This window comes from Odocoileus virginianus, chromosome 11 (genome assembly GCF_023699985.2).
Source record: "Odocoileus virginianus isolate 20LAN1187 ecotype Illinois chromosome 11, Ovbor_1.2, whole genome shotgun sequence".
NCBI classification, from domain to species: Eukaryota; Metazoa; Chordata; class Mammalia; order Artiodactyla; family Cervidae; genus Odocoileus; species Odocoileus virginianus.
In genome coordinates, this window is record NC_069684.1 from 1,398,266 (window position 1) to 1,424,922 (window position 26,657).

Consider the following 26,657-nt stretch of genomic DNA (forward strand, 5'->3'; position numbering starts at 1 on the left):
GCTGGGTTGTTACGCACAAGAGCCACTACTCGGGGCTGTGGAGGAGCCCATCACCAAGCCACGCCCACCACTGAGCACCGCCCACCGCCAAACCACGCCCACCATCGAGTCACGTCTATCGCTAAGCACCGCCCATCACTGAACCCCACCCATTACAAGCCACTCCCATCACCAAACCACGCCCACCACTGAGCACCGCCCACCGCCAAACCACGCCCACCACCGCCTTGGGACACCAGGGGCTGCCACGGCCCCATCCTTCCCAGGAAGGACCCTCAGAGGCCAGTTTCTTGGGCCCTGGTGGGGCACCTGGGGGGGGACCCAGGAGCTTTGACTCCTCCTCCCGTCCTGCCCGGGACACTTCCCACCCACCTGCTGCCCAGGGCCCTGGCCAGACCACCAGCTGGAAACTCGGCGCATAAGAACCTTCCTCACCAGCTCAGCCTCACAAAGCACAGAGTTTATTGGAGTATCTGGCACAGAACCCCACAGCTCCAGCCACACAGCCGAGGACACAGCTGCTTCTCAGGTGCCCCGGGCATCACATGGGAGCAATAAGTTAACATGCGGGGCGCGCAGGTATGTGGAGTGCTAACCCAAGGAGTGCTGTATTCCACGAGGACCAGGGGGTGGGTGACTGTGCCCAGGTGGCCCCAGACCAGGAAGGGCAGGGATGCAGGCTTCCCCGCAGGCCCTCTCCCTCCTCCTGACCCCTCAGCCAGATGGCCCAGGCAGTGGGAGAAGTGGGTCTCATCCAGGTCAGGATGTTCTCGGGGCCTAATTCCCCCACTTCCACCCTGCAGACGGAGGACGCCACATGGGCAGAGTCAGCCTAGTGCGCCCCGCCCCTCCTGGCCTTGACTCAGCGGCTCTCTCCTGCAAGCAGGGTCCCCATTTGCGGTTCTGACCAGGTAGCAGAGACCCTACTAGGACAAGATCCCGGGACCACAGATCAGCTTGGCACAGCCAGCTGCCAGGCCTCAAGTCAGTGCTAGGACAGTTCAGTGACACCTGCAGGGTGAGTGTCCCATGTCTGTAAAGCCAGGACTTGCCCTCCTTCAAGAAGATCTGGTCTCAGGACAGAGGCACATGGGTGGGGAGAAGCAGTAACACTCCTGCCCCGGGGACATGCCAAAAGGGGCATCTTTCTTAAAGCACGTGTGCAGTGTTGGCTCTTGGGACTACAACAAAAAGACGTCAAGGGGCAGGGGCCTACAAGTCTTCACGGGGCCCAGAGGAGGTAGCCAGCCCCAGCCTGGGCCTCCTGATGCTCCCAATCAGAGAGGCTTCGGACCCGAGGCTCCTGGGCCTGGGTCAGTGCTGGGGGCCTCAGGACACAGGTGCACAGTAACCAGGGCCTGGGAAGACAAGACTCCACCGGGACACACTGACCTTTAACCCCGCCCTCGCGCGTGCATCACAGAGCACAGAGAGGCCAGGACGCGAGCAGCCCTGCACCTGACAGCCGGGGTGCTGGCAACTGGGTAGAGGGGTGCCGCCCCAGCGGTAGTGGGGGAGGAGGGCTGTTCTCCAGAGTGCTGGGGGGACTCTCCGTGGCCCTCTCCGCTCCAGGCATCCCCTGCCACCCACCTGGCACATGGAGAGATGCCACCAGCCAGAGGCAAGGCCTCACATCCAGTAGGCCAGTCTCTGGGGAATAAAGCATCCTTATATCACAGGGATGGTGCAGACAAACCACAAACATAAATCCTCAGGCCAGGGCTTTTGAACGAAAACTGATAAAAAAAAAGTTTCAGCTCCAGGTCATCGACCTGCGATGGGGGAAGGGAGCTGAAGAGGGCGAGGAGAGGGGGCGGTCACGGCCCCAGCCCCGCTGGGAAACAGTTTCTTCAGCCAGCCGGGGGGCGTCTGCAGCCCGGGGTTACACCTGGCTCATGATCTCGCCATTCTCAGGTACAAAAACTTGCACGGGGACCCCCTCAGGTGATCTCCGGAGCACGCACACCGTGGGCACCTGCCAGGCCAGGAGGAAAGGAGAGGCGGGTGAGCAGACCAAGTAGAGGCTTCGGGACAGCATGCCTGGCCACCCCATCCTCGTCCCTGGAGGCTGCTGACCGGAGGCAGCACCGGCCCAGCCACCCAGCCCCTGCCTCCCCGGAGGCTCTCTGGGCCCAGAGATGGCCCTATCCAGTTCCGCCCCAGTTCTTTTCAGGGTGTGACGGGCACCTTGACCTTTGCTCTGCCTCTGTATCCTGGGCTCAGTTCTCATCACCCTCCCATCTGGCACATTGGGCTTGGCTGGGCCTGGGCCAAGGACAGGTCCCAGCTCGTGGGAAGGGGAAGGCACTTCATTTCAGCCGGAGGGTGCGGCTGGGACTGGAGCCAGGGCGCTGCCAGGCCCGGGAGGCCAGCTGCAGCCCAGAGAACTGGGGGCGGGGAGGGAGGCGCCGTGGGACCTGCCGGAACCTCGGGTCTCAGGAAGCAGCCTGTCGTGACTTCAGGAGCATGGCCCTCTGTACCAGGGGGCAAGAACAAAGGAAGGCTCCTGCATAATGCCCCTCTTGCAGAAGGAAGAAACTGGGCACAGAAACCAGGGCGGCCACCCTATCTCATGTTGGGGTGCTCCACCTACAAGCTGCCCACCGACCCCATCCCTGGCCTCAGGCGCCTGGGTGACAGTAGCACCTCTCATCCAGGGCTTACCATACAGGGCTCTGATCATTTCACATGGAGTACTGCCCCTAGGGGACGGGTCCTTTGCTGCTCCCTTTACAGAGGGGGTGACAGATGATGGGAGTGCTGACTAACCTGCCCCATCCTGACTGCTAAGGGGCAAGGCTGACTTGTACCAGGGCCTGGGCACTTAACCACGAGTCAGCTTGCTTCTCAGCTGGGTGATGGAAGGGTGTCGGGGTGGGGAGGAGCTGATGGGTGGCCACAGGTTCGCCTCCTGCAAACCCTTTCCAGACTCTTTGTCCTGGGACCTCAAGTCAGGAAATCTGGGGGTGATTGGATTGGACTTCGGATTATGAATAGAGGTCTGTCTGGTTGATCCTCGGTGGAGCCATTAGGGGGAGATGTTTTAGGTGTCTGGGAGGGTCACCTCCACTGGCGCACGTGGGCATGTGCTCTTGAGCAGGCAAACTCTGGAGGCCCCCAGGCGAGTCTTCCAAGGGCTTCCCAGAGCCGCAAGGAAACGTCTGGGGGCTGTTCTTCCTAGCTGAGGGCTGCCGGGCCCCCGGATTGCCGGCTCTGGGCTCTGCGCTGGGCCAGCCGGGACCGCAGGACCCGGAGAGCCGGGCCAGGGAGCGTTACCTGTCCGCGCGGGGCGGGCGCGCGCACGAAGTTGTCGGCACCGGGCGGCAGGCTGCGCACGCGGAACGCCCCCTGGCGGTCCAGCGAGTGGGGGCGCGCGCTCCGGAGCCGGGCCCGCTCATGCCACGACTTGAGCTCCTCGGACACGGCGGCCTTGCTGAGCCCGCGGCCCGCGGGGTGGTCGCGCAGCGAGGGCGTCCGGGCCACGCGGCTGTGGGCGGGCGGTGGGCGCTGCCAGCGCGGGGGGCCCACGTCCTCGCCGCGGCCCGGGCCCCACTCAGCCCACTGGGCGGGCGGCGGGTGGCCCTCGGCCAGCACCACGTAGCGCGTGGCCCGCAGGCAGGCTGGGGGCGGCCGGAGCCGGGGGCCGGCGGGGCCGGCGGGGCCGCGGGGCGGGCGGGACGGTGCGGGCGGGGAGAGGGGCCGCAGGAAGGAGATGTCGGGGCTGCTGCTGCCGGGCGGCGTGGGGTGCGACAGGCTGGACGCTTCGGAGCCACTGTCCTCGGAGCACGAGTGGCAGGTGGCGTGCGGCGCGGGCGCGGGGCGGGCACAGCAGGGCTCCGGTGCCGTCACCGTGTAGTAAGTGGGGCGGCGCCGCGGGAGGGCGCTACGACCCCGGCCGTCGGGGCCTGCGCGGAAGGGGTCGCTCCTGCAGGGAGAAGGGGGACACTGAGCCAGCCGTGCCTCCGGGGGTCTAGGGACGGAGGCATCGCCCGGCCCACCTAAAGTCCTACACGCCCCTCCTGCACCCCACCCGCTCCCGCTCCACTGCCTGGCCAGCCCGGATTTGGGGCGAGAAGGCCACAGCTGCCTCCTGATCTCAGCCATCTCAGGTGCAAGCGGTCCAGTGGCATTTTGTCCACATGATCTGTCCAGGTGGACACCCGCAAGCATCTGAGATGAAGGCCTGAAACTGGCCCGTGGCACCGAGGGAGGGCAGAGAGCCCAGGGCTGAGGCCAAGGGAGAAACCACCACGGGACACCTGGGGCCAGGACCTCTGCCTCCAGACTGGGAGACAGTGGCTTCTTTCCAGGCGAGGGGCTCTGTATGGCAGCCCCAGTCAGCTGGGACAGGGTGGCTGCATGCAGTTGGCCCTCCCTGGGACACCAGCCCAGGACAGCCAGCCCATCCAGAATCCACTGTCCCCCTGCCAGACCCTCGGGAGTGAGCAGGCCTGCCCATCCAGAGGGTTCCTTTCACTGATCTGCACACAGGCCCTGTGTGTTAAAGGCGGGGGTATGTACACTATAAGATGCATTGCTGGACTTCAGTGCTGCCCATGGGCAGTTAACCTGACATGAGAACGCAGCCATGTCCTGAGGCCACCCTGGACCCCTGGGAGGGTGTGGCCAGCACTGCCCGTCATCCCTGGCGTCATCACTGATCAAGTGGTGATGGCTGAAACCAGCCCCAGAGCACAGAGGTCTCAGAAAGGAGGGCCCAGTGGGTGCTCGTTGTTCATGGGTTCTGTATCTGCGGGTTCACCTGCTGCTTGAATGGATTTGTAACTTCCAAATCAACACTCCCATACTCTGTCACGTGTGGACACACACAGGGTGGTGAAGATTCTGAGCTGCCCGACAGGCTCTCCCAGCTGAGACCGCAGCTCTCACCCTGCACACAGAGGCCCTTTCCACAGTCTATTTAACGTCATGCTTTCTTGTTTTTATGCCTCTGTAGGTGATTTCACTGATTAAGACAGCCCTGAAGCTGATGCTGCAGGGCTGTTGGGTGTCCGGAGCATGAGAAAGCTGGGGCATGATTTACGGAGAAAACACAGGTTAGATGAGCTCCGTGCGGGTGTGAGTTCTCTGGCTGCTGGCCCCGAGTTCAGTCAGTGCTATATATTAGATAAGGTGTCTTTCAACAGAAACTCTATAAAATAAGTTTACGGGTCGATCCGTTGACAGGCCAGCAGCTGTGACCCTGTGTGTCTCAGGGAGCAGGGGTTTGTGGCGACTTCACAGAACATAAGTACCCAAGGAGTGAGAATCAACTAGACATCAAGCGAAAACGTGACCTGTCCATCATCAGGGACCAATACCAAACAGTCACAGACCACTGCAAAAGTCCCTACCAAGACACTATCCTCCCCCAACAAGGCGGTCTTCTGGATGGGGAGGTCATGCAAAGAGACAACACCAGAGTCTCTGGGAGAAAACAAGTTGCTTCGTAAGTGACTCGCCCTTCGCTTTGCCCATCGGGGCGCAGCCTCCGCTGAGAGGTGCTTGAGAAAGAGTCTCAAGGAAAAGCCACTACACAAGCCCGGTGTGGCCCACGGGTGTCCCACAGAGCCCTGGGAGCCGCCGCCCTCCAGGCTCCCAGGATGGCTGGGGGGCCTGGCTCTTACCTCAGGGGCTGCGGATGGCCCCTCCTGCCCTGCATGTCAGGGGTGGCCGGGGCACTGGTACGGCCCTGCCGCTGCCCAGGAACACTGTGGATGGGGACCACGCAGTAGGAGGCGGGCTCCAGTAGCCACAGGCTGGAGGCGCTCGGCCCATCCTGCGGGGTGCTGGCCGGGCTGCTGGAAGTGGAGGAATTGGAGACGGGTCAGCATCGGGAATGTCTCCACCCAGGGGTGCCAGCCCCGCAGCATCACAAGGTTGGGGGGGTGGGGGCGGGAAGCCTCTCACACAGTGCCAGCCACGCTCCCCCCCCCCCCCCAGTTCCCACCTGCCCCCAGCCCTCCCTTCCTCCTGCCTCACCTGGACTCGCTTCCGGCCTCGGAAGACTTCCTGGGTTTCTCGTAGGGGTGGTCCAGACTCGTCTCCTTCCAGGGGCTGTTCTGGATGGGGGCCCGCTCCAGGCTCCCCGTCTCAGGGCCTGCTGGCTGCAGCCCCTCGAGGCTCTGGGGCGGGAGAGGCCGGGAGGGTGGATCTGGGGCCTCCAGGGGAGGTTTTGGCACTTGAGGTGCCTCTGCAGGTGAAAGAAACCTGGTGAGGGCAGCAGTGGGGGAACCGGCCCAACTAGAACCTCCACAGCCTGTTCCCTGCTCTCGCTCCCATGGCTGCTTGTCCGGCTGTGCCAGGCCATGGCTCTGGGCCCAGATGCTCCGAAACACTTTCTTCCCCTTTGGGACGCACTCCCTCACGGCTCCACAGTACAGCTGCCTCCTCCAGGAAGCCTCCCCAGGTTGACTCTCCTGGCTCACAGGACTCACCTTCTATCCTTTGCCCCTGGTGTCATGTCTGCAGCTGACCTCCTGTCTCCCTATTTTCACTGTCACACCATGCCTGTGTTTGTGTGTCTTCTTGACCGGGCGGGGCCCTCCCCTGGGCAGGACTGCACCACCCTCTTGGTCCACCAGGACCCCCGCCCCCCAGCATCATCAGGGTTTGTAGGCAGGGTGCTCAGTCTATGAACTATGCTTCTTCCCTTGGTGCTGCCCAGTTTCCACAAAGAACAGCGGCTGAAGCTGTGAATGGTGCACATTGAAGTGAAGACTTGAGCCTCAGGCCGCAGCAGGGGCCCGGCGCCCAAGGCTCTGTGGGGCTCACCTTCCCACCCGCGTGACTGAGCGCCGGCTCCGGTGATGGGCCGGCTGTCCCCGCGGTCAGCAGACGTGTGCGGGTGCACGTGGGACTCAGCGACCCCGTGGAGCAGACTCTGGCCGCCCCGCACCCCTCGCCCCCCAGCTCACTAAGGGAACTCGCCAGTACACTCACGCAGGAGCCCAGCTGACCAGAGTCCCGAAGCCCCTCTCACCTTCCTCCCGGGGCAGCCCGTCCGACAGGGAGCTGTCATCCGAGGCGCTGAGCTCTGGGGTGGCCAAAGGGGAGAGGAGCGGGTGAGGAGCGCCCCCTGCACTGCTGGCAGCCCCGCCCGCCCCTCCACTCCTGGGGGCACCCCTTATCAGCAAACACCGACCAGACCAGCGCTCAACACCGGCCGGGTGCGACTTCATTACTGGGAAGGAGAAAAGAGTCTGAAGATCGGCGTGAGGAGACGGGAAATCTGCCTTTAATGCAGGTCCTGTCACTAGCTTTGTGGCCTCCAAGAATCCTGTCAGCGCCCTGGGCCTCCCTTTCCGCAGACCCAGACCCTCCCTGCACTGCCAGGCTTTCCAGGCTGCGGAGGGCAAAGGCAGACACGGTCATTCTGGACTCTGCTGTAGCGGTTCCACTCATCTGCTGTAGTCTTCTGCTACCACAAGCACAAGGCAACTCAAGGACCCCAAACCTGAGACCCACAGAGCAGTGTGAGTGGGAAGTGGGACTGTGGGGTCCTGGGACAATTCGAGGGCGGTCTGGCCGGCTGAACTGGGGGCAGCCTCCGGAACTCACAGAGGGAGCACTTCTGTATGGGCACAGCCCGGGGACCCAGGAGTCAGAGGACGTGAATTTGCCGCTGCCCCTGAACAAACTTCCCTGGTGGATCGGATGGTAAAGAACCCACCTGCCAAACAGGAAACCTGGGTTCATCCCCTGAGTCGGAAGATCCCCTGGAGAAGGGCATGGCAACCCACTCCAGCATTCTTGCCTGGAGAATCCCACGGACAGAGGAGCCTTGTGGGCTACAGTGCACGGGACTGCAAAGGGTCAGACATGACCGAGCGACTAACACTTTCACTTTGAGCAAATTGAAACTTCAGACCCTGGGTCTGTACCTGACATGACCCGGACGGAACTCAAAGCGTTTTCAACCGCGTCTGAGAACAAGGATGAGGGCAAATAATATTTCTCTTGGGCTCTACTCAGCGCTTTGTACCCTGTGAGATTACATCTCCGTCTCCGTGTAATAGCTGAGGCCACGGAGGCTTGGATGAGCTGATAAAACAGCTCAGGTCGATCTGGCGTTCGGTGGCTGAGTCAGATTCACACCCAGACAGTCTGACCCGTCTGGCTCACCACCACCACCACTCACGGGCCCTGCTGTTAGCTAGCTTCTCATGCAGAGGTCCTCACTCAGGAAACGTCGAGATTTAGTTTCCAGCCATCTGAAAATTCTAACAAGGATTGGCTGATGGCAAGCCTACAGGACAAACCCAGTTAATTGGCTATTTTATAAAGTTTCGTTGAAACTCAGCAACAAGTTTCTTTACGTAACGTCTGCATGCTTTCAGATGTGAGGGCGGAGTTGAGCAGTGGTGACCGAGACGATACGGCCCACAAGCCTAAAAGATTTACTCTCTGGACCGCTACAGAAGTGTGTTAGTCTTTGCTCCTCAGTTTAAATGAAGCAGGGGGACTGGTGATCCAGTGGTTAAGAATCCACCTTCCAATGCAGGGATTCAGGTTTGAGCCCTGTTCAGAAAAGTAAGATTCCCGGCTGTGACTAGGCAGAGGTCTGTGTGCTGTGATGAAGACCCAACACAGCCAAATAAATAGTGCGTTTTTTAAAAAAGAAACACTGTTGCAGACATTATGCCAGTAATATATCATTCATTTTAAAAATGGACTGTAGCCCACCAGGCCCCTCATCCATGGGATTCTCCAGGCCAGAATACTGGAGTGGTTAGCCTTTCCCTTCTCCAGGGGATCTTCCCAACCCAGGGATGAAACCCAGGTCTCCTGCATTGCAGGCAGATTCTTTACCATCTGAACCACCAGGGAAGCCCAAATAAATAATAACTTTTTTTTTTTTTTTTTTTTTCAAAAAAAAAGAAAAAACTGTTGTGGACATTATGCCATCAATATATCATCATTTAAAAAAAAGAATGAGAACCTTCACACAGACAGAGCAGGTTGTTAACCATGCCGCTGGACCAGCTCAGCTGACACCATTCTGTGCTTTAGGGTTCACCTGGGGAGACATCCTCCTCCTGAATCCTGCTTCCCAGCCTCTCTGATCTTTTACAAAAACCTGAGGAGTCGAGACACTTCCGTTTCACCAATGTCAGCTGGAGACGCTGTGGGACTGCTCCTGTCACAGCCCAGGGGTGCAGTGGGGTGAGAGTCGTGTGTTTTGGGTTTGACTACAGGGTCTGGGAAGAAAGCCATCCCCCCACCGTCAGCCCAAATCCTCATAATTGGAATTCCGTGGACTTAGCGGCACAGAGCACAGCGGGGGACCCGGAGGCCCCTGAAGCGGTTCCCGAGGGCTGCTCACTGCCTTGGCCACACTGAGCCCCTGGCCCCGCAGCAGCAGCAGGACACCCCAGGCAGAGGGCATTCACCCCCACGGAGCGCCCTCAAAGCGCCACCATCTAGCCCACAGCCAACAGCTGCACGTGGCTATTTTAAATGAAATGAAAATTTAGTCCCTCAGCCACACAGGCACAATCCAAGCGCCCTACAGCCCCACATGGGCCTGGAATGTTTCCATCACCCGAGAAATTCTACTAGTGTCGCTAGAAGCGGGCGCTGTCCACCCACAGAGGCGTCCCGAGCACCTGCTGCGTTAGATCAGCGCCGGGGGCAGCTCTCCCAGGCTCCCCGTGGGCAGTCAGTCCCGCACGGGACCGCACCCCCGCACCTGCAGAGGGCCAATTCCTCACCTGGCACAGTTACACTTGCAAACTGAATAACCACGAGGGTGGGTGGATTTCTGTTAGTTTTTTGGTTAGTCTGTTTGCTCTTTTTTTTTCTCTTTAATTCAAAACACCTTTCAGCTACTAACTAATTATCAACTCCTGTCTACTTCCTTGTTTCAGGGCGAGCCCGGCTGGGCAGAGCCACAGGAATGACTTGTGTCCAGCCACCCCCTCCTGGGCTCCCAAGAGAGGACACGGGAGCCCAGGACCTCAGCCTCCTCAGGGCAGCAGACCCAGGACCTCAGCACCTTGTTGGGACAGGACTGCGTGTGGAGAGCAGGCCTGTGTCTCTGATCAGGAGGGTGAAAGCACCGCTGGGCTGGTCCCTTCCCCGTGGCTGTTTCCCCTGGACTACATGCCTGCCGCCGTCTCCCAGGGACGGCTGGCCAAAGCCCCAGGCGTGTCCTGGCCTGCTCCGCACTCCCGACAAGCGTCATCGTCACGAAGGTGGCCACCCCCCCCCCCCCCCCCCCCCGCCCACACCACAGGCCTGTGGTCAGGGCTCCTGGGACGGTGCGAGGCGGGAAGGGACACGAGGCGCTGAGACACACGGATGGGATGTGGCCGCTCCCCACCGGCCCAGTGGGCCCTCGGGGCTCCGGTGCCCGGTCAGCTGCTGGGAGGCCATGTCCCGGGTGCGGTCGGGAAGGGAAGGGCCCAGGGGTCGCTGTCCAGCCCTGCCGGCTGCCTGTCTCCTGGCTCTACCAACTCAGCCATCGCGTGGAGGTCCCCCTCGCTCGCCCCCTACTCCTGGCTGCGGGGACCTGCGAGGTGTCTAGCACACCCTTTCCCCCTGAATTAGAGGCGATGCGCAGCAGCAGGGAGGACCGTGTGGAGACGACTGTCTGCCTGCCGCACCGCCGCGGGGCCCGCCCAGGGACCAAGGCTTCGGGCTCGGGCTCGGCAGGCAGGCCCAGCATGAAGCCCACCCTGAGGGCTGGGGGCGGGAGCTGGGGAGCTGGGTGAGGCCTGGAGTCCAGTTCCACGCAGAGCCACCGGCCCTCAGCAGGCCTGGGGCCCAGGAGGGAGGCCTCCAAGGACCGACTAGACGAGTTGGGCTCCATCAGGAGAAAGAGCCGCGCCGAGGGCCCAGATCCTCCCACTGGGAGAGGCGCTGAGCTGGACCAACTGCCGTCCAGGGACTGGCCTGAGGCTCAGCAACTAGACAGCAGGGGCCGCTCCGGACCCCACGGGTCTAGATTCTGCAGGGGCTTTGGGGATGGCAGGTGCGCGGGTGGGGCTGGACTTCCAGCAGAGCCGCGGGCCCTGAAGCGGTCCCCTGAACAGAGGCTCAGAACGCGGCCCTCGGGAGCGGCCGCGGCGGACAGCGGAGCCTCGCGCCACCGCCGGTGGGCCGGGGGCAGCAGGGCTGAACACGCCCTGGAGATAAGCGGACAGCCTGCGAGGCCCCTGTCCAGGCGGTGTATTTCAAGAAGGAAGCAGAAGAGAGGAGCGGGTTCGGGGTTTCGGGGAGGGGGGTGGGGCCGGCTCAGGGGTCGGGGGCTGCAGAGGGTCCGGCGGCGTGGCCCGGGAGGGCGGTCCCCCCGGGGGCGGGGCCTCACCTGGGCCGGACGCCGCGCCGCGCGGGGTTCCCCGTCGCTCCCCCAGGCACCGCTGCAGCTGCCGCAGCTTCTCCTCCTCCAGGCGCACCGCGTGCTGGCGCTGCCGGCGCACCTGGCGGCCCAGGTTCCCCTCGCGGCACAGGCGCCGCGCCGCCTCGGCGATCTGCAGCTGGAGGGCCAGCTGGCGCTCCAGGCCGCTCAGCGGGTCCTGGGGGAGGACGCGGTCAGCGACCCCGGGCAGCGCCCCCGACCGGTCCGCCCGCGCCGGGACCCAGCCAGCAGCCTCCAGCCGAGCCCCGCGGGGGCGGGGCCGAGGTGGACGCGTTCCCTTCCCACCGAAAGGGCCGACGAGCCCAGGGGATCTGCAACCTCACCGCACAGGGCGGGGCCCAAGGGCCGGATCCACCCCCACAGCCCTCCACCTGAGCTGAGCAAGGGGAGGACAGCAGGGGGAGCCGAGCAACCCACCCGTCCAGGCCGGCTGCCCTTTGGCCCTTGGAGGGACTGGCCCAGTGTCCTCCCTTGAGGCCCTGGCCCTTCCAGTTCTGCCCAGGCAGGGCTTCCCTGAGGCCCCTGTGGGTAACACGTGGGCGGGGGACCTGTCCACCAGGAGCCAAGCGCCCTGAGTGGCAGGACGGTGGCCTGGGGACAGGGCCATCTCCCTCAGGGACCCGGGCAGCACCCGGCAGACTCACCTCCCTGTGCAGGGACCACTCGTCCAGTTTATAAGCAGCTCCGATCCTGCGGCGGACCTTGGGGGCCTTCTCCCCGGGTTTGAGGGGGAACTCCGCTGGCAGGATGCCCGTCAACTCCTGCGGGGGGCAGGACAAGGTCGGGCCAGGCAGCTCTCACACGCCCAGCCTTGGGCGGAGCAGCAGCAGCCTGCCCAGCAGACGTGCGTGAGCCGTGCCCGCCCGGCCCCGGCCACCTCCGCCCGCCCCACGTCCAGGGCTGTCCCTCCTGCTCCCCGCGGCCGGGCACCTGTATGGGCCAGGCTATGGTGCCCAGGACGCCTGCGTCCACGTGGCCCCTGCAGACCCTCCCCCGTGCGGTGCTGTCTGCCCCCCGGCCCCCCGGCTCTCAGCCCCACCCACAGCCACGCGGCCCTCACCGCTTCCCGCAGGCAGAGCCTCCTCAGCTCCTCCAGGCAGGCCTCCAGCCGCTCCTCCAGGGCCCGCTGCTGCTTCCGCACGGCGTGGGTCAGCTCCTTCGCGGGGGACACCGGGCTGTCGGGGCCTGCTGGGGACAGGGCCATGTGCTCAGGGGAGCCAGTCCCGGCTGGGGGTACACACGCGGGCTCGCAGTCTCACGCCTGTCCAGACTGTGGGCCGGCTTCCACGGCCCCATGTCACAGCCGCAAACCGGCTAGTCTCCTGCTGCCCTACGGCCCTGTGACAGCTCGGAGGACAGGCCGCCCTGCCAGCTTTGTGTGGGGCGGGGCGGGCTGTGATCCGGACTCACCCCTTCCCATCCCACCCTCCACCCACGGCCACTGCCTGCTTTCCCTGCTGCTTTTCCTGCTCTCTCTGTCACGCACACACACACCACCCACACCTCTTCTCTCTGGTCCTCCGTCCAAACCAGTCCCCACTGGGCCCACCAGCTTGCACCAACCAGAGCCTTAGCCCCTCACCCCAACCAGATAAGATTTTCTAGCTTCTGAGGGACCGTGGAGCCGAGAGAGAGTGCTACAGATACCTGCCCAAACAGGACCCATGCTTCCGGCCAGACGCCCAGCAAGGAAAGCCTTCCAGCCCTTCTGGTGTCTGCCCCTCGGGGCCCAGAGCCCGGGACTCGTGGACTTGGGGACTGGAGGACTCGGGGATTGGGGGGCCTGACCCATTCACCTGACTGCAGGATGATGCCGCTGTCCGTGTCGCTGACCTCGTCCTTGCTGTCCATGGTGGGCTTCTGGGAGGAGGGAGTGAGGAGGAGGGACCGACACCCTTCCCAGCCCAGGCCAGGACACGGAGGTGGCCTGGAGTTTCCCCAGCTTTTAAAAGAACAACAAAAAATGACAGAGGTAAAGCCCTGAGCTTCCAGACAGAGCTGATTAGTCGGATGTGTCAGGGTGGGGCTACGGCGTGGCGACCCGGCCTCTGGGGGAGGGACTCTGGGGGTGGGGCAGCCTCGGTGCTGGGGTGACCTGGCCCTGGGTGGACTCTCAGCCCAGCCTAGACAGCCACGGCTACCCTCCCAGAGAAGCCTCGAAGGCCGGGGGGGCAACAGCAGGGCTGGCCCCGGGGACCGTGACACCGGGCAGAAAAACCGTAAGGAGAGCAAAAGGAGCGAATGAAACGGGGCCGGGGGTGGCGGGGGAGATGACAAATCGGCAGGGGACTGTCTGTGCCAGGAGCCGCACCGTGCCCACTGCCCCCGGGGAGGGCGCTGGCACGCGGCCAGACCCCCTGCTCGGTCTGCACCAGGCCGTGCATCCGAGGCAGGTGCCCGAAGCGTCCTGCCAGCTCTGGGCTGCCCACGATGCCTGGGAGACCCCTCGGAGGGGAGGAGTCCAGGGCATCACGCCCCCAGCCAGGAGACACAGCGCACACCTGTGTGTGTGTGTGTCTGTGTCTGGGGACGTGGGTGTCTGTGTGTCTGTGGATATGTGTGTGTGTGTGTGTGTCTGTGTCTGGGGACGTGGGTGTCTGTGTGTCTGTCTGGGGAGGTGGGTGTCTGTGTGTCTGTGTCTGGGGACATGGGTGTCTGTGTGTCTGTGTCTGGGGACATGGGTGTCTGTGTCTGGGGACGTGGGTGTCTGTGTGTCTGTGTCTGGGGACATGGGTGTGTCTGTGTGTGTGTGTGTCTGTGTCTGGGGACGTGGGTGTCTGTGTGTCTGTCTGGGGAGGTGGGTGTCTGTGTGTCTGTGTCTGGGGACGTGGGTGTCTGTGTCTGGGGACGTGGGTGTCTGTGTGTCTGTGTCTGGGGACGTGGGTGTCTGTGTGTCTGTGTCTGGGGACGTGGGTGTCTGTGTCTGGGGACGTGGGTGTCTGTGTGTCTGTGTCTGGGGACATGGGTGTCTGTGTGTCTGTCTGGGGACGTGGGTGTCTGTGTGTCTGTGTCTGGGGACATGGGTGTCTGTGTGTCTGTGTCTGGGGACGTGGGTGTCTGTGTCTGGGGACGTGGGTGTCTGTGTGTCTGTGTCTGGGGACATGGGTGTCTGTGTGTCTGTCTGGGGACGTGGGTGTCTGTGTGTCTGTGTCTGGGGACATGGGTGTCTGTGTGTCTGTGTCTGGGGACGTGGGTGTCTGTGTCTGGGGACGTGGGTGTCTGTGTGTCTCTGTGCATGTGAGCGGAGCGTGACCAGAGCAGAAGCCATGAAGCGCAGGCGCAGGAAGGCAGAGGCCGCCCTGCCTCCCCGGCCCGGGAGCACACAGGCAGCTCAGGAGTGCTCCTGGGCGAGCATCCGCCGGCACCAGTGACCACGCCACCCCTGCAGGCGGCCGCTGTCCCCCCCGGCCGAGCCCAGGGCTGCTGGCTGCAGCGGGGGTGGGGAGGGCGGGTGGGGCCCCGGCAGGCGGCCTGGAAGGAGAGCCAGCCACCTCCTCACTGAGTCAGCCGTTGAGCAACAGTCCAAAAGTCCTTCCGAGTTTCTGTCTGGAGCTTATCCTGCCTCTCCTCGGGGCACACTGCAGCGCGGGGGAGGTGGGCTCGTCAGCTGGGGGGAGAGGAGGCAGCCTCGGAGGCTGCAGGGCAGGAGAGGGGAGGGACCCCGCCCGGCAGGCCGGGGAGCACCCCGCTGCCCTGCGCGCAGACCTGTGTCAGAGCACGGCCCAGCAGCGCACCTTGGGCGTCAGCTAAGCCTACCCCTGAACACAATTTGTGCCTGCAGGTCGGAGTTCCAGTCCTCCACGGAGGCCTAGAGAATGCACGGTGGGATCATGTGGGCCCTCCGCAGAGGTGCTGCAGAGAGGAACTCAGACCAGGGCACTCAGGGTGAGCGAGCTCTGCCCGGTCCATCCTTCCCAGATGCTCCTTCCTCCTGGAGCTGGAGGCAGACAGAGGGCAGGCAGCTCCCCCAACCCCCATCCAGCCTGAGCCTCCCCAGACGCTGGGCTCAGCCAGCCTGAGCGACGAAGCGAGGCGGTCTGGGCAAGCACGCCTGCCTGGCCAGGGGAGGGAAGCTATCAATTAGTCACACTTACTAATTAATTACTAGCCACTCAGGAGTGCCCTGGGAAGTGGCGACAACTCGGTCGGCTTCTCAGGCCCGTCCTGCTGTGGGGAGCGAGCGGGGTTAGTGGGGACCAAGGGCATAGGCTGGCCAGACAGTCCCCTCGGGGTTCCATCTCTCCGTCCAAGGTCAGGGGCAGGCACTCGGGGCTCCGGACTCCAGCATAGACCTCGGAGCCTGGGATGCAAGCCTGGGTCCTGCCGCCGCTGCTGGGATCTAGAGAGCTCATCTCACCTCACCCGCCGGGGCCCCCGTCTCACCACGGAACACTGGACAGCACCCCAGGTGCTGGCCACTCCCCGCCCTGAACGTGAACCTCTGCGCCAGCGCCAGGCTGAGACAGAAGCCTGTGGGGGCCCCCCAGGGCCTGCGGGCTCCCGAGGGTGGGACGCATGGCTTTCAGAGAAAGACAGTTTTGGGACCATCCCTGCCTCTCCGCACAGGAACCTTCCCTGAGCTCCAGACCTGCAGCCCCAGCGGCGACCCCAGCCGGGGCCCTAAGCCGTCCACCCAGTGAGCAGTGTCCCCAGGAGAGGGCAGAGGACAGGAGGGGTGCAGGCGGAGGAAGGGACGCCCTGCTCACTCTCCCTCCAGCAGAGCCACGGGGACCCTCTCCCACACAAACGTGGCCCACAGCCCGGCCCTGGGCCTGTCTCCCCTGCCCCGCAGGAACCGAGCGAGGCCCAGGAACCAGCGCATCGGGGCCTCGTCTCAGCCCATGAGCACCCCCGCCCCCTGCGCCCCAGACACAAGCACGGCCCGCTCCCGGCCGGCTGGCTCCTCACCCCAAAGGCCAGCCGCCTCGCCTCACCTGCGTCCAGGTTTCCGTCCAGGTGTCAGGGAAGCGCCCCCTGGTCCCGGTCAGGGGGCCGAGGGGCCCCGCGTGTGGCCTCAGGGCGTCCCTGGCCGCCCCACGCTCTGACCCAGGGTGGCTCCGCGCTGACGGCCGACGGCTGGCCCTCCCGGGGCCCGCCTGCGTCCCTCCCAGGCTGCTGGGCCAGGGGAGCCAGGTTACTTGTTCCGACTTGAGTCAGAGGGAGGAGCGGTGAGCAAGCCCTTCCCTGCACAAGTCCTGCCGCCCAGGCAGCTCGGGCCTCTGCACTTCCGGGGGCAGCGGGGGATGGGACCCAGGGCTCCCCGCAGGAACCCCAGGAGAAGGCAGCGGGGTCAAGCCTTCAGGGCCTCCAGGGCCCTGCCCACCCCCCAGGTTCCCAACACGTGCAGCGCCCACACGTGGGGAGCACCAGAGAGAAACCTGCTCGCTGACAAGACGGGTCCCTGCTCCCCTCCTCTGAAGTGGAGCCCAGGCCAAGCTAGGTTAGAAACGCCAGGCCGGGCCGTGACCCTGAAACTCCAAGCAGGGAGGCTCCGGGCTCCCAAAGGAGGCCAGGCTGTTCCCTCCTCTGACCCCAGACGTCTCCAGGATCATCAAGGCCACACCCGCCCCGTGCGTCACTGACATCCGGCCCCACAGGGCCCGCCCTGAACCCCAGTCCTGCCCCCAGTCCACAGGAGGGCCGCTGGGACCCCGGGCTCTAAGCCCACGCCCCGAACGCCGGGGGCCAGAGCCCAAAGTGGAACTTCTTGAACCCCCAGGTCCCCACCCCACCGACCCTCAGGCAAACCCAGCACTGTTGGAGTTCAGCCTGTTTCATCTGGGAAGCAGGGCCAAGGCAGCCAGTGGTCCATCCCCAGCAGGAAGAAGGCCTTCCCTGGTGGCTCCGCTGGTAAAGAATCCGCCTGCAAGGCAGCAGACCCCGGTTCCATCCCTGGGTCGGGAAGAGCCCCTGGAGAGATGAACGGCTACCCACTCCAGTGCTCTGGTCTGGAGAATCCCATGGACTGAAACAGCCTAGCAGGTGACAGTCCGCCGGGTCGCAAAGGGCAGGAACAAGTGAGCACCTAAGCACACAAGCAGAGTGCAGGAGGAAGAAGCTGGACAGGTGCCGCCCACCAGAGACCCCCAAGGCTTCCCTCAGCACCACCCTCCCCGCCAGGCCCCTCGCCCCTGGTCCCAGCACTACACACATTTCCAGATGGCTCCCCAACACTCAGCCCCAAGACCACCTCCCTCCCCCAGTCCCCTGGGAAGGGACAACAGAGGCCGTCACCCCAAGGATGCTTGGGCTCCCATGGAGCCGCGTCACGGACACAGGCGGCCCCTACCGCCCCTACACCGCCAAGGCCCCTCCTGCTCCTGCACACACCCTCTTTCCAAAGTGCGAGCCAGCGCCCTTCAGGCTGATCACCCCTGTCTCTCCCAGGCTGAGGGGCTCCAGCAGCAGGCAGGCCCCCCCCAGGTTTGTCAGTCTCCCCAGACAAACAGAGGAGGTGACCCGAGGCACACCCGGCCTCCACCCTGCCCACCCCCCCCAGCAAGGAGAGGTGATGGAAGTTTCTGGAATCAGCTTGTAGCATATGTTTTAATACATTAAATAAGATGAAGAGAATCACTAAGAGAATAGATCATAGTGAAATGCAGTTCTACAAACGAGACAGCATAGTGAACTATACTTGTTTCTCTATTAAGATGAAACAGGATGCGGGAGTCTGGCGACGCTGCACCACCGGCAGCAGCCCGGGTTCCCAGACAGCCATCACAACGGCTCTGTGATAGGACACCCTCTGGCATCTACTAACGGCAAATCACAGCTACTGCCAACGGCGTCTTGTCTTCATAACTGAAGGCAATGCTAACTTTCAGTAAAGGCTGATGAGAAATAAACCCTTTCCCATCTGAGTACAAGACCCTTGGAATTCATGCTATCCACCGATGCTCCGGGGGCCCATTTGTTGCTGCAGTATACCAGGCCTCCCTGTCTTTCACCATCTCCCGGAGCTTGCTCAAACTCATGTCCATTGAGTCGGTGACCCCATCCAACCCTCTCATCCTCTGTCGTCCCCTTCTCCTCCTGCCCTCAATCTTTCCCAACATCAGAGTCTTTTCCATGCCCATGGACCCAGTTAAGAACTCTGTCCTTGAGTAATGCCCCATCTCTGAGTTCAGGAAGAGAAGGATGAGGATCAGTCCATGTGCTGAAGCCTCAAAGATCCTGTGCTCCCTCAAATTCACCCGCAGCATTTCCCAGCCCAGCAGGATGTGAGGCACGGAGTGGGACTGGCAACACAGCTCTCTCAAGAACCCCGAGATGTGGATCTCCCTGGACTCCATGTCCTTCAATTCATGGTGCCCGGGGGGAGGTGGGCATTCCAGAGGCCTGCTGGATGGCAGCGTGCTGCTTCCAGCCAACACCCGAGACCCACATGCCAGAGCATCGTCACCAGGTCCACCAGTCGGTGAGGAAGTGGGGTTTCTTATACTTGGAATCTGATCTTTGAAAGAAGCTGCACCCTTGTTGGGTTTTCATTTCCTAAGGATAAATCCTGAATCAGAGGACTCTCCCACCTCCTGCATCCACCCCATTCTCCATTATGTTTTTAAAGTTTCTCCTGTAAGTTCCGTGTGACACACGAGGTTGGAAATTAAACCAAGGGGGTGTGACCACTCCCCATCCCCACCAGCACTCAGCAAAGACCACTCCTGGGGACTCCGAAAATTTCAACAGTCACCGAACCGGTGGTCAGCGGCTGGCTTCCCTTTCCAGTAGTGAAAAGAGAAAGGCGGGAGTCATCCCGGGACCCTCCAGGCTCAGGGGGTGGGAGACGGTTCCTTAAACTGTTTCCTTTCCCCTGTGCTCCCCTCCCGCTGGGAAAGGTGCTCGCCTCCAGCGAGCGACGGGGGAGTGGGCAGGGACGGCGGACTCCACGACGGCCTGGAATGCGCCCTGGAATCAGACCTCTAGGCTCGCCTCCAAAAGCCCCTTTGTCCGGTCCACCCCGCTCCCCTCCCCCACCGCGCCCTCCGCGTCCCGGCGGCCCGAGGCTCGGCTCCTTTTGTCTGGCTTCCCGGAACCTGCCAGGGGGTCCGCAGGCATGGGGAAGGTCGGAGGAGAAAGGTCGAGGAGACGGAAACGCGCCTTTTCGGTAGGGATTCGGAATTCCCACCCCCCGGCGAATTCGCCCACTGCCCGCCGGGGCCACCTCCGCCTCGGCTCGGCCGCCCCGGCCCCCGCGCCGCGCCCCGGCGCTGCCCTTACCTGTCCCATGGAGGTCCCGCGCCGCCCGCCTGCCCCCGCGCCCCCCGCGCGCGCCTCGCCGCCTCGGGACCTGCTCGTCCAGGCCGGCTCTCCTCCCCCCGCGACTCCTCCCGGCCTCCCCGCCCCGGAGGTATTTCATTTAACTTCGGCATTCGCAGCATCCCAAATGTTAAAGATCCCAAGACATCTGTCCCCTGGGGCGTACCAAGGCCCAGAGGAAGGAGGGGGAGGACGCGCGCAGAGACCCGAGATTCCGCTTCGGGAGCCTGGGCGGGGCCGCGCGGCGGGGCGGGGAGGCGCCCGCGGTGGGGGAGCGTCCCGCGGGGACCCCAGCGCGGGGGTGCCGGCCGCCTCCCCCCGCCTCCGGACGCGCGCGCCCCGGGAGCCCCCCGCGCCGCCAGTTCCCGCGGCCCGGCGGGGGAGGCTCCTCCCGGGCCCGGGGCCGCCTTCCCTCCGCGCGCTCCGCCGGCCCGGCGGCTTCCGCGCCCGGAGATCCAGGCTGAGCGAAGGGGGGGGCGCCGCGCCCACCCCCCGGGCCCTCTCGACCCTGCCCCCTCCCCCTCGCCGGGCCCCCGCCCCCCGCCCCCGGCGGCCGCGGCCGGGCCCCTCCCGCGGGTGGCGGACCGGCCGGGAGCGGGGGGCGCGCTGGGGGGTTGCGGGGCCTCCTGCGGCTGACTGAGCCAGCGCCCCGCCCGTCATTCATTCGCTCCCCGCCGGTTCGGGCCACGCTGATGGAGCACCTACTAGTGCCCCCGACTCCGGCGGGTCAAAGTGCAATCGCCCCCGGCATCCCCGAGCTAGAGGCGCGGGCACTCGGCAGCAGGGTCAGAGACGAAAGGCCCACAGCACCCGCCGGGGGGACCGGGGGCTGACCCCGGCCGAGGACCGCACTGCCTGCCCGAGGGGGCCGTGCCGGGAACCGGGGGTCGGGGCCTGAGAGGAGCCGAGGGCAGCAGCGACGGGATGCACAGAAGCCTGACGGCAAAGGACCCCGGGAGGGTCTGGGAGCTGAGGGAGCTTGGGGTGTGGGGTGAGGAGGAGGCGAGGGTCTAGGAGACTGGAGCCGCCGGCAGGGGTCCCGGGACGCAGGGCCGCTCCGTGCGGTTGTCCAGGTTGTGCATCAAACTAGGAGGAAAAGTGCACCCAGGCTCCACCCACCAAGCCCTGGGCCTGGGCCAGAGCCACATCTGCCTACAGGCGGTGGTTCTTCCCAGTTTGTACAGAGGCAGTAGGTGAGCTGGGTTTCCCTAGTAGCTCAGAAGGTAAAGCATCCCTGCATGCACGACTGATCCCTGGGTCCCGAAGATCCCCTGGAGAAGGAAATGGCAACCCACTCCAGTATTCTTGCCTGGAGAATCCATGGACAGTGGAGCCTGGTGGGCTGCAGTCCATGGGGTCACAAAGAGTCACACATGACTGGGCAGCTAACACACACTCGGTGAGCTAAGCTGGCTGTAAAGCCATGTGGGCTAAGGATTTAAGATTTTTATCCTGAATTGAAGAAAAGCTACAGGGAAACGGAATTAATACGATCCGCCCCCCCCCCCGCCCCCCCCCCAACCTGTGTGTGTGTGTACAGACATACAGAGAGAGAGGAGTTGGTCCATGATACTCCAGAGGCTGACAGGGCCACAGCCTGTAGGATGGACTGGCAGGCTGCAGGCCCAGGAAGGGGTCACAGTCCAGCTCCAGAGGCCGCCTGCTTGCAGAACTCCCTGTTTATTAGAAGTCAATCTTTTTGCCCTTCTGGCCTTCACATGATTGGACGTGGCCCACCACACCATGGCAGGTCGTGGGCTTGACCTGCCAGCATCTATTGTTTATTTCAGTGTTAATCTCATCTAAAAAATACCTTTACAGAAACATCTGCAATAATGTTCAACCAAATCTCTGGGTACCATGGCCTAGCCAAGTTGACACATAAAATTAACCATCACACTACTGAAGACTGCTCTTCCTAGGACAAGCTGGGCAGACTGGTGCAAGTGATTGGCATGGGGAGGGTTGCAAAACAAGGTAACACAAGAGACAGTATCCAGACAAGGGGTGACGGAACCTGAATTCGCCCTGTGGCTTTGGGTGGGGAGGGGATGGGGGGAGTCAGGAGCTATCTGGGAGCGAGACTTGAGTGACTTACTAAAGACGTGGCAGGAGGAAGGGGAGGGGCTGGGGTTTCCCGGATTTCTGGCTTGAGCTCAGGAATAGGTGTGTTCATTTCAGGCCACATGTGGTGATCGCAGTCTGGCTGCAGGAAGGGCCTGGGAGCCATAGAATGGCTGCAGCTGCTGTCCCAGGTGATACGGCCTGGGAAGGGTGTGCAGGATGAGGAAGGACCAGCGGGTAAACTCCAGGAATGCTTAAGGGGTGAACAGGTTGTAAAGTACCTCCAGTGGTAAGCATTATTGTTATTATTTTTTTGTTGTTACCAGTTTGGGCCCATCATTTTTATTTTTAAAATTGTATTATTTTTTCTTCATGAAGCTTTTTACTTTGTGTTGGAGTGTAACCAGCTAACAATGTTGAGATAGCTTCCGGTGCATAGCAGAGGGACTCAGCCTAACATTTACATGTGTCCCTTCTCCCCCAAACTCCCCTCCCGTCCAGACTGCCGCCTGACACCGAGCAGAGTTCCCTGTGCTGTACAGTGGGACTTTGTTAGCATCCATTTTAGATAGAGCAGTGTGTACACGCCCACCCCAAGCTCCCTGGCTATCCCTGCCCCCAGCCACCTAAGCTTGTTCTCTAAGCCTGTGAGTCTGTTTTGTAAATAAGCTCATTTGTGTCACGTCTTTTCAGATTCCCATGTAAGGGACGTCATACAGTATTTCTCCTCTATCTGATGTACTTCACTCAGTATGACCGTCTTTCAGTTCAGTTCAGTTCAGTCGCTCAGTCGTGTCCGACTCTTTGCGACCCCATGAACTGCAGCACGCCAGGCCCCCCTGTCCATCACCAACTCCCGGAGTCCACCCAAACCCACGTCCATCGAGTCGATGATGCCATCCAACCATCTCATCCTCTGTCGTCCCCTTGTCCTCCTGCCCTCAATCTTTCCCAGCATCAGGATCTTTTCGAACAAGCCAGCTCTTTGCATCAGGTGGCCAAAGTATTGGAGTTTCAGCTTCAACATCAGTCCTTCCAATGAACACCCAGGACTGATCTTTAGGTCCATTCATATTGCTTCAAATGGCAGAATTTAATTCTTTTTAATGGCTGAGTAATATTCCATTATATATATATATATATATATATATATATGTGCCTCATCTTCTTTATCCATTCCTCTATCAATGCATGTTTAGGTTGGTAAGCATTATTATTTCTCACACAACAGAATGGTTTGTTGAGATGTTGCTTTGTAGCCCTGCCACCCCACCCCATCCACCTTTGTCGTTTCTCTGGGTGTGAGACAGTGGATTCCTGCAGGCTCTGAGCCCACTGGGACAACGCCAGGGGTCCTGAGGAGCAAGGGCAGGGATGTGGCTTTGAGGGGAGATGGACTGCGATCAGGAGAGAAGATGCCCTGTGCAGCAAGCACCCTGCGCCTCCCCGCGCAGTCCCCGGGAGAGGACAAGACCACCGCAGGGATGGGGGTTGGGAGGTGGGCTCCAGATTGCTGACCTCAACAGATTCTTGCACCGCACACGTCCAGGGGGCAGGAGCCCCAGTTACCAGAGACTCCTGCGGGCCAGAGCAACTATGAATCGGGTGGCAGCCCTCCCTGCTTCCTGGGCTCCCCTAAGCCTTCAAGGACACTGTAAGAGAAAACAGAATTTTTTGCCATCCCAGCAGGCCCAAGACAGAATCAGACTGGTTTAATCAGAATAGGGGAAAAGTGGAAGCAATGACAGGCTTTATTTTTTGGGCTCCAAAATCACTGCAGGTGGTGACTGCAGCCATGAAATTGAAAGACACTTGCTCCTTGGAAGAAAAGCTATGACAAACCTAGACAGCATATTAAAAAGCAGAGACATCACTTTGCCAACAAAGGTCTGTCGTAGTTCAAGCTGTGGTTTTCCAGCAGTCATGTATGGATGTGAGGGTTGGACCATAAAGAAGGTTGAGCACCAAAGATTTTATGTTTCTGAATTACAGTGCTGGAGAAGACTCTAGAGAGAGTCCCTTGTACCGCAAGGAGATCGAATCAGTCAATCCTAAAGAAAATCAACCCTGAATATTCGTTGGAAGGACTGATGCTGAAGTTGAAGCTCCAATACTTTGGCCACCTGATGTGAAGAGCTGACTCACTGGAAAAGATTTTGATGCTGGGAAGATTGAAGGCGGGAGGAGAAGGGGACGACAGAGGATGAGATGGTTGGATGGCATCATCAACTCAAGGGACATGAGTTGGAGCACACTCCGGGAGATAGTGAAGGACAGGGAAGCCTGGCATGCTGCAGTCCACAGGGTCGCAGAGAGTCAGACACAGCTGAGCAACTGAACAACAACGAAAGAAATAAAGGGGACATCCCTAGGGGTCCTGTGGTGAAGACTTCACCTTCCAATGCAGGGGGTGCAGATTCAATCCGGGATCAAGGAGCTAAGACCCCACATGCCTCAGGACCAAGAAACCACAACTTAGCAGCAATATTGTAACAAATTTAATAAAGACTTAATTGCACAAAAGAAATAAAGTAATACGTGTGTCTTGAGAACCCGAATTTGTAGGTTGAATTTATAGCAATACTGTCATCTTTCTTTACAGGTAAGAAAACTGAGGCCCAGGGAAGCTGAGTAGTTGAGTTAAAGACACACAATCAGCCAGGGACTGATGTGGGACTGGAAGGTGGACCTTTCTGAAGAGAGAGCCGTAACCTGTGGCTGTAAAACTCCAGATGTGTAAAGAGACCCGAGACAGAGGAGGCAGGATGCACATCAGGGACAAGAGTTCTGGTCTCCAGGTCACCGCTTGGTGTGCGAGGCAGCGGAGGGGCGAAGGCAGAAGCCGTGGTGGAGACTAGGGCAAAGTCGGAAACTTGGGCTCTGTCCCAAGGGGTCCAGCACTGCAAACGTGGTCACGAGAAAAAGAGAGCTGGAAACGCTCGTTTCCCATGTGAAATCAGATTGGTGCACCTTCGGTTATCTTATTAAAAACCCAGAGGCGTCCTGGACCTGGGGGTAGGAGGTGTTGATCCCCCACCCCACCCCCCGCCGCGCTAGGAGCCCCGAGCACCCGGAGATGCTGGGCTTGGAAGCAGAAACCGAGTCTCACCGGGGCCTGGCCCGCTCAGCCCGTGGAGGGAGGGGCTGCTGCTTGGGAGAGACCATCCGCCTTCGTCCCCGCCCGCTTGGGTGAAGAGGCAGGGCCGGCCGCCATCAGATCAGGGGGCGTCTGGTGGCTGGGCGGGGCCTCTCTGCACCCCGACCCCTCCCCGCGCGCCCGGCGGAGGGGCCGGCCCGGCCCCTGCCCGGCCCCGCCGACTCGACCCTGCGGCCTCAGGCCCAGCGGAGGACGAGGACCGGGCTCGCCTCGCGCCCCCTCGGCGGCACCGACGGTGCCCTGCGGGCGCCCTCGGCTAATCTGTTTGGGACGCCGTGGTGCCTCGGAGCCCAGGCCCCGCGTCGCCCCCCGACCGCGTCCCGCAGCTCACGGCTCACGGCGGGGCCGGTGCGGGGGCGCCGCCCGGGCCGCAGCCTTTGTCGCCAGAAGCCGGAACCCTCGCTGGTGAGTGACTCTGCACAAAACCCTCTTGGGGGTCGAGCCCGGGGGCTTCATTCCTCTTGTTCTCAAGGGACGGGAACCGATCCAGGGCCGGACGCGAGGCAGAGCCGCTGGGAGGGCGGGGCGGGGAGGGAGCCCACCGCCCCGGGTGCGGACCCCCGCGCCGGGTCCGGGCCCCGCCCGCCCACCGGCCCCTCTCCCCGGCTCATCCCCGCGCCGTCTCCCGTCCCCCTTCCTCTCCGGGCCCTGCATCCGCAGCGCGGGGTCTCAGCACCGCCTCGGTCCCGCTCCGCCCGCCGCGACCACCAGGGCGGACGGTTCCCGGCCTTCCTCCGTGCGCCGCGGACGGAGCGGATGGAGCGCCTGCCGGTCCCGGCGCCCGGACCCCGCGCGGGCTCAGCCTCCCTCCCCGCCCCCGGGACCCCGTCCCCCGCCGCCCCTGCACCCGCGCGGGGACCACGTGTCCAGCCTTTTCCGCCGCCCTGGCAAGCCCCTCTCTCCTTTCTAGAGACCCGAGAGCATTGGGAACTCGAAGAAAAGAGTGCGTTGTGTTAAAAGTAAGACAACCACAGACATAAAGCTAAATAGCAGCGCAGGGGAGGCGGGCGTCGTGGAGGTCTTTGCACTGGAGACCAGCGTCCGGCCCCGAGGACGCCGGGCCCTGGGGCGGGTCCACAGGGCACTCTGCGCCGGTCTGCACCGGGAGCGCTGTCTGCCTGTCAGCCGGGGGCTGGTAGACACTGTCTGCCTGGTCCCTTCCGATTCCTCCCGGATGGGGGTGGGGGACGTGGGGACCAGGCCCTGGGGGCAGACCCCGGCCACAGGGCCTCCGGGTGCTGCCCCAGCAAAAGGCTGAGGACTGGGCAGTGGGCGGGGGCGGGGGTGCAGGAACTGCGCCTCTCCCCAGGGCTGGATGTCGCCAGCACTCCAGGGACCCCGCCCTTCTCAAAGGTCTGGACTGGAGGTGCCTCTAAAATAGACTGGATCCCCCACCCCCAGGCCCTTTTCATCACTTGACCTGGCAGGAGCCTAGTGCTGAAATACCTGTGTTCTGGAGTCAAACAGCCTCAGTTTCTTGCTCTGTTAAATGGGGGTGATGGGATCACTCATGTGACAGTGATGAGGGTGAAGAAATCATGTGGATAAAACATGCTTTGCTCACAGTAAGCTCCCAATAGAAGGTGGTGATTCATTAAAAGATGTTTTCTCAAAAAAAAAGATGTTTTCTCAACATTCTTATCTTTAAAAAAAAAAAGCTTTTCTTTCTCACACTCGAGTCTCAGGAAAAAGCTAATAATATTTCTGCACGATAATTGCATTTTCATGTTCCAAACCTGTTTACTGGTGACCAGGTTTCACTTCCTCTGGTTTAGCAGCTCCAGGCTTCAAAAGGCAAGCCTCCTCCAATGACCA

General features: G+C 62.0%; 1 protein-coding gene across 4 annotated transcripts; it reads right to left on the minus strand.

Annotated features, from left to right (window-relative positions):
• Window positions 1–439: 439 nt before the first annotated feature.
• On the minus strand, window positions 440–20,120 carry INAVA (innate immunity activator). 4 transcript variants are annotated; one of them, XM_070473810.1, is made up of 11 exons: window positions 19,788–20,120; window positions 16,297–17,387; window positions 13,159–13,304; window positions 12,423–12,547; window positions 12,007–12,123; window positions 11,312–11,519; window positions 6,983–7,036; window positions 5,983–6,193; window positions 5,628–5,801; window positions 3,277–3,925; window positions 440–1,975 (listed from the first exon to the last, which is right to left on the minus strand). In XM_070473810.1, the coding sequence occupies exons 3-11, from the start codon at window positions 13,211–13,213 to the stop codon at window positions 1,883–1,885; spliced, it is 1,686 nt and encodes a 561-aa protein (XP_070329911.1). In that variant the 5' UTR covers window positions 13,214–13,304; window positions 16,297–17,387; window positions 19,788–20,120; the 3' UTR covers window positions 440–1,882. The 4 variants fall into 4 exon arrangements, with proteins under 4 accessions (XP_070329911.1, XP_070329912.1, XP_070329910.1 ...); XM_070473811.1 differs by lacking the exon at window positions 16,297–17,387; XM_070473809.1 differs by lacking the exons at window positions 16,297–17,387; window positions 19,788–20,120 and adding an exon at window positions 19,583–19,759.
• Window positions 20,121–26,657: the final 6,537 nt, after the last annotated feature.